Source organism: Aegilops tauschii, chromosome 1 (genome assembly GCF_002575655.3).
Source record: "Aegilops tauschii subsp. strangulata cultivar AL8/78 chromosome 1, Aet v6.0, whole genome shotgun sequence".
Taxonomy (NCBI): Eukaryota; Viridiplantae; Streptophyta; class Magnoliopsida; order Poales; family Poaceae; genus Aegilops; species Aegilops tauschii.
The window spans coordinates 416768562-416772351 of NC_053035.3; the positions used below are offsets into that span (position 1 = coordinate 416768562).

The 3790-nt window shown below is 46.1% G+C and overlaps 1 protein-coding gene across 1 annotated transcript; it reads right to left on the reverse strand.

Moving 5' to 3' along the window:
- Positions 1-384: 384 nt before the first annotated feature.
- LOC109767261 (uncharacterized) lies at positions 385-1830 on the reverse strand. Its single transcript, XM_020326025.4, has 3 exons — positions 1343-1830; positions 1142-1258; positions 385-1054 (listed from the first exon to the last, which is right to left on the reverse strand). The coding sequence occupies exons 1-3, from the start codon at positions 1658-1660 to the stop codon at positions 977-979; spliced, it is 513 nt and encodes a 170-aa protein (XP_020181614.1). The 5' UTR covers positions 1661-1830; the 3' UTR covers positions 385-976.
- Positions 1831-3790: the final 1960 nt, after the last annotated feature.

Here is a 3790-nt window from a genome sequence, read left to right on the forward strand (position 1 = left end):
GCTTTGCGAGAGCTGTACTTATGTCAATAATTGAGAGGCCAACGTGGTTGCTCAACGTTGGGCCCATCAAGCTAGTGAGTTGAGGAGAAGGTGTCTATGGATTAACTGTATTTCCTCCTTCATCCAAGATTGTATTTCTTCATTTTCAAAAAGATTGTATTTCTCGTGATTGTTACCAACATGGTTAAGCAATAAAGCTCCTAACTTGCAAAAAGAAAAGACACCTACGTAATCAGAGGACATATAAAACAAGCAGCGTAGAGTGACAAGAGCCAACTGCCCAAGGATCTAGCTGGTCTTGAACGCTGGGAAGAGACAAGGACATTGTCACTAGACATGCATTCAGCATAGCAACAAATCTAATTTTCCACTAGCCTCGTGATGTTTTATGCTCAATTATGTTAACATTAAGCACAACCAGCAACAAAGGCTGGTACTCTAGGACAAGGACGATTACATGTTTAAAAAAATGAAACTTCAGAGCAAAGACTAGTTTGCGTTGTACTCCCTCTGTAAAGAAATATAAGAGCGTTTAGATCACTAATTTCTTTACGGAGGGAGTAACTTGCAAGTGTGTTGATGGATTCGATATATTCATGAGCCTTCATATACACACTCACAACGAGGTGCGAAGGATTCGTATGGCGAACACGACATCTCAGGGAAAACTGAACGGACACATCTCCTCCATTCAAACGCAGAGTTCAGACGGCGAATGCTCCATGTGTAGAAGAGGAAGCAGGCAAGACCTTCTGCTCTTAGTCCACCTGCTGCTGTTTTTCCAGTGCTAACCCATCTGCTCTGCTCGATCGGCAACAAATTTACCAAAAACGAATACTACTAAGTACTAGTACCTCTGTTCATTAATATAAGACGTTTTGGTAGTTTAAATAAAACTGCCAAAACTTCTTGTATTAATGAACACAGGGTGTACATTATATGTTCAGCGTGTTCATTGCTCTCCCAAGAAACCAAATCAGAGGAAGCCGTCCCTGCGGTCCTGCTCCTCGGCGTCCTTGTTCGCCGTCTGCACGGCCTTGTACCACAGATACCCCTGGAGTCCAAACGAGAATGAACTCGATCAACAACTGCAATACAAATTTAATCTACTAGCATAGATCCGGCGTGGCAGAGTACGTACGGAGGTCGGGATGCCGGTGACGGCGAAGAAGCCGAGGATGGGCGCGTAGAGCGGGCTGTCGGTGCCCACGACGCCGAACACCGCCCGCCCGTTCGTGTACTCGAATATCGACCCGATCTGCACGCGGATGCGACGGTCAGCGGAGCGGAGCGGAGGAGGAGGAGAAGAAGGGGGAGATAAAGAAGGGCTCGAGAAACGTACGGCGGCGATGGCCGTCACGGCGGACGCGAGCAGGTATGCGTAGAACGGGACCTGGGCGGCGTCGCCTTCCTGCCCCGAGGCCCCGCCTTCGTCGCGCGCCCACGGAGGAGGCTCGTCGGAGCCCGGCCGGGCCCAGGAGGGGACCTTCTCGTCCGCCTTCTTGCCCGACGACTTGGCGGCCGCGACCACCAGCTTTCGGCGCGACGACGACGGCCGCGCGCACGGCGCGGCGGCCGCTTGGGAGGCGAGGCGAGGTTCGGGCTTCCGGCTCGGGCCGACGCAGCGCGAGCCGCAGAGGGAGATGGCTGCCGCGGCCATGGATGCGAGCGCGAGGTCTTGCGGTGGGAGAGCTTGGAGCGCGGCGTGTGTGTGTGTGTGGAGTCGACCGAGGAGTGTGGATAGGACGTGCGCGGCGCACGGTGCACGGTTGCCGGCTTCTCCTCCGTTGGTCACGTGCTGTGGGCTGAGCTTTAGCGGCCCACGTGTGAGGGACGCATTAAGCTTTTATTGAGCTGGGCTCAAATACTCCCCTAACAGGAAAAAAAAACTGGGCTCCAATACCGAATTCAGCAATGCTCCGTCATTGTCTAAAAAAAAGCAATGCTCCGTCATTGTCCAAAAAAAATGCTCCATGATTGTCTCAAAAAAAAACAGCGCTCCCTCATGTTTCAAGCTTCCATGCAGAGCAGCCATCAAGGAATGAGACACTTTGAAGTCAGGGCTTGTGAAGAAGAATAGGAATGGACGATCTCACTACTGCTTGTAACGAGAATCGGATTCCAATGAAAAGTTCAGTGTGTCCTATCGCATGTATGAACCTGATCTGGCAATATTATCGAGTGGATTTATCGAAGCATCATTAGCAACGTCGAACGAATAAAAGTTGCGTCATTTCTTCCTGTCAAGGGATGTTGAGGAAATTGTAAAGACTCCGTTGAGTACAGGCCAACTAGATGACTTATGGGCTTAGCAACCAAAGGCCATCAGGTATTCATAGTGAGATCATCACATTGTCTTCTATTAAGTACAAAGAGCAAGAGGGAAGACTAGTTGGAAGAGAGACCTATGAATTCTGACGATTGGCGGGGAAAAGAAAAAAACCGTCTACTACGCTATGGCAGGTGCAGGTCTAAGCAAAAGGTTGTGTTGTTCTATGGAGGTTGGCCAAGCTATTCCTTCCTTTCATGGATATATAAAACACATAAATATTGCATTGTTGAACAGGTGCTCCATCTACTACGATGAAGATACATAGCACCACTCGTTGTTAGAGTGCACCATTGCCAGGTGTGTATCAACTCTCCTAAACGAGGAAACGAGGGGTCAGTTGGATTTGCAAAGGTAGCGATGCGCTAGAATTTGGTTGTTTAACTTGATTGAAAACCTTCTCCATGTACATGTTGCAAGAATATCCGTGATGATGTGGGCAGGTGGGTGCTAGGAGGAAGGCCATGCATGAAAATATATTTAAGTCCCTGTTTGTCGCACACAACTTCCTTGACTAGTTATTCTCATATCCGTCGATGACTAAACCCGAGATGGGAGTGGATACTCCTCGTGTACCAGTGGCGGCTGAATGGTATCCGTCTCCCACTGACTTCGTCAAGATAAATGTGGACACTAGAGTGAGCAAGAACATAGATTGGGAATCTGTCACTATCGTGGCTCATGATGCAGCTGGACATTACCCGGGGGGCTCCACCATCTCTTTCGCCGAGCAGTTTGAAGCTGAGACAATGGAAGCATCTTTGCCTCGGATCTGAGTCGGAGGAAATCAAGACTTGGTCCAAGAAGCTTAGTGACTAAAGGTTTTCCCACGAACCAAGAAGTTTGAATAAATAATTTTTTTAGACAAAGTTCGAATAATTAAGTGCACTCTATCTAGAAGCCCGCTACCCCTACAACTGGCGCACCATTTGTGTGGTTTGGAAATCTGCCTATGGGTGTGGGCTTTCTTGCCTTATTTCTGATAATTGATAAAGGGGCAGATGATTACTAAAGAAATTACATTGACGATCAACGAGGGGGTGGAATCAAAGAGACACGGATGGCTTAAGAGCATAATAGGTATAAATAATGTCGTAAAAAATCAATTTCAGTAAAAAAAAGGAAAATAGATGAAATATTGTTTACTTATGTACGTATAAATGTTCGTGCACATGAATAAAATGTTCATTGTCTATCTGATTTTTTTTCTTGTATGAATAATTATATATGTATATTGTTGTTTTACATTTTTATATAAAAACATCTTTGGAAAAAGGCCTTTTAAAAAAGTTCTGATATAAGAAAATGTTTTTTTATAAAAAAGTTATATATGTAAGAAAATGTTGTTACATCTCCCTCCGTCCCGAATTAGTTGTCTTAGATTTGTTTAGATACGAATGTATAGATTTGTTTTTGTTTAGATATGAATGTACTCTAGATACATTCGTATCTAAACAAATC

Excerpts from the sequence above, each read along its gene's own strand:
- LOC109767261 (XM_020326025.4), bottom strand. The coding sequence starts at position 1,660 with ATGGCCGCGGCAGCCATCTCCCTCTGCGGCTCGCGCTGCGTCGGCCCG. Across the intron at positions 1,259-1,342 it reads CCGTGACGGCCATCGCCGCC|ATCGGGTCGATATTCGAGTA; the intron begins GTACGTTTCTCG and ends ATCCGCGTGCAG. Across the intron at positions 1,055-1,141 it reads TCACCGGCATCCCGACCTCC|GGGTATCTGTGGTACAAGGC; the intron begins GTACGTACTCTG and ends TTTGGACTCCAG.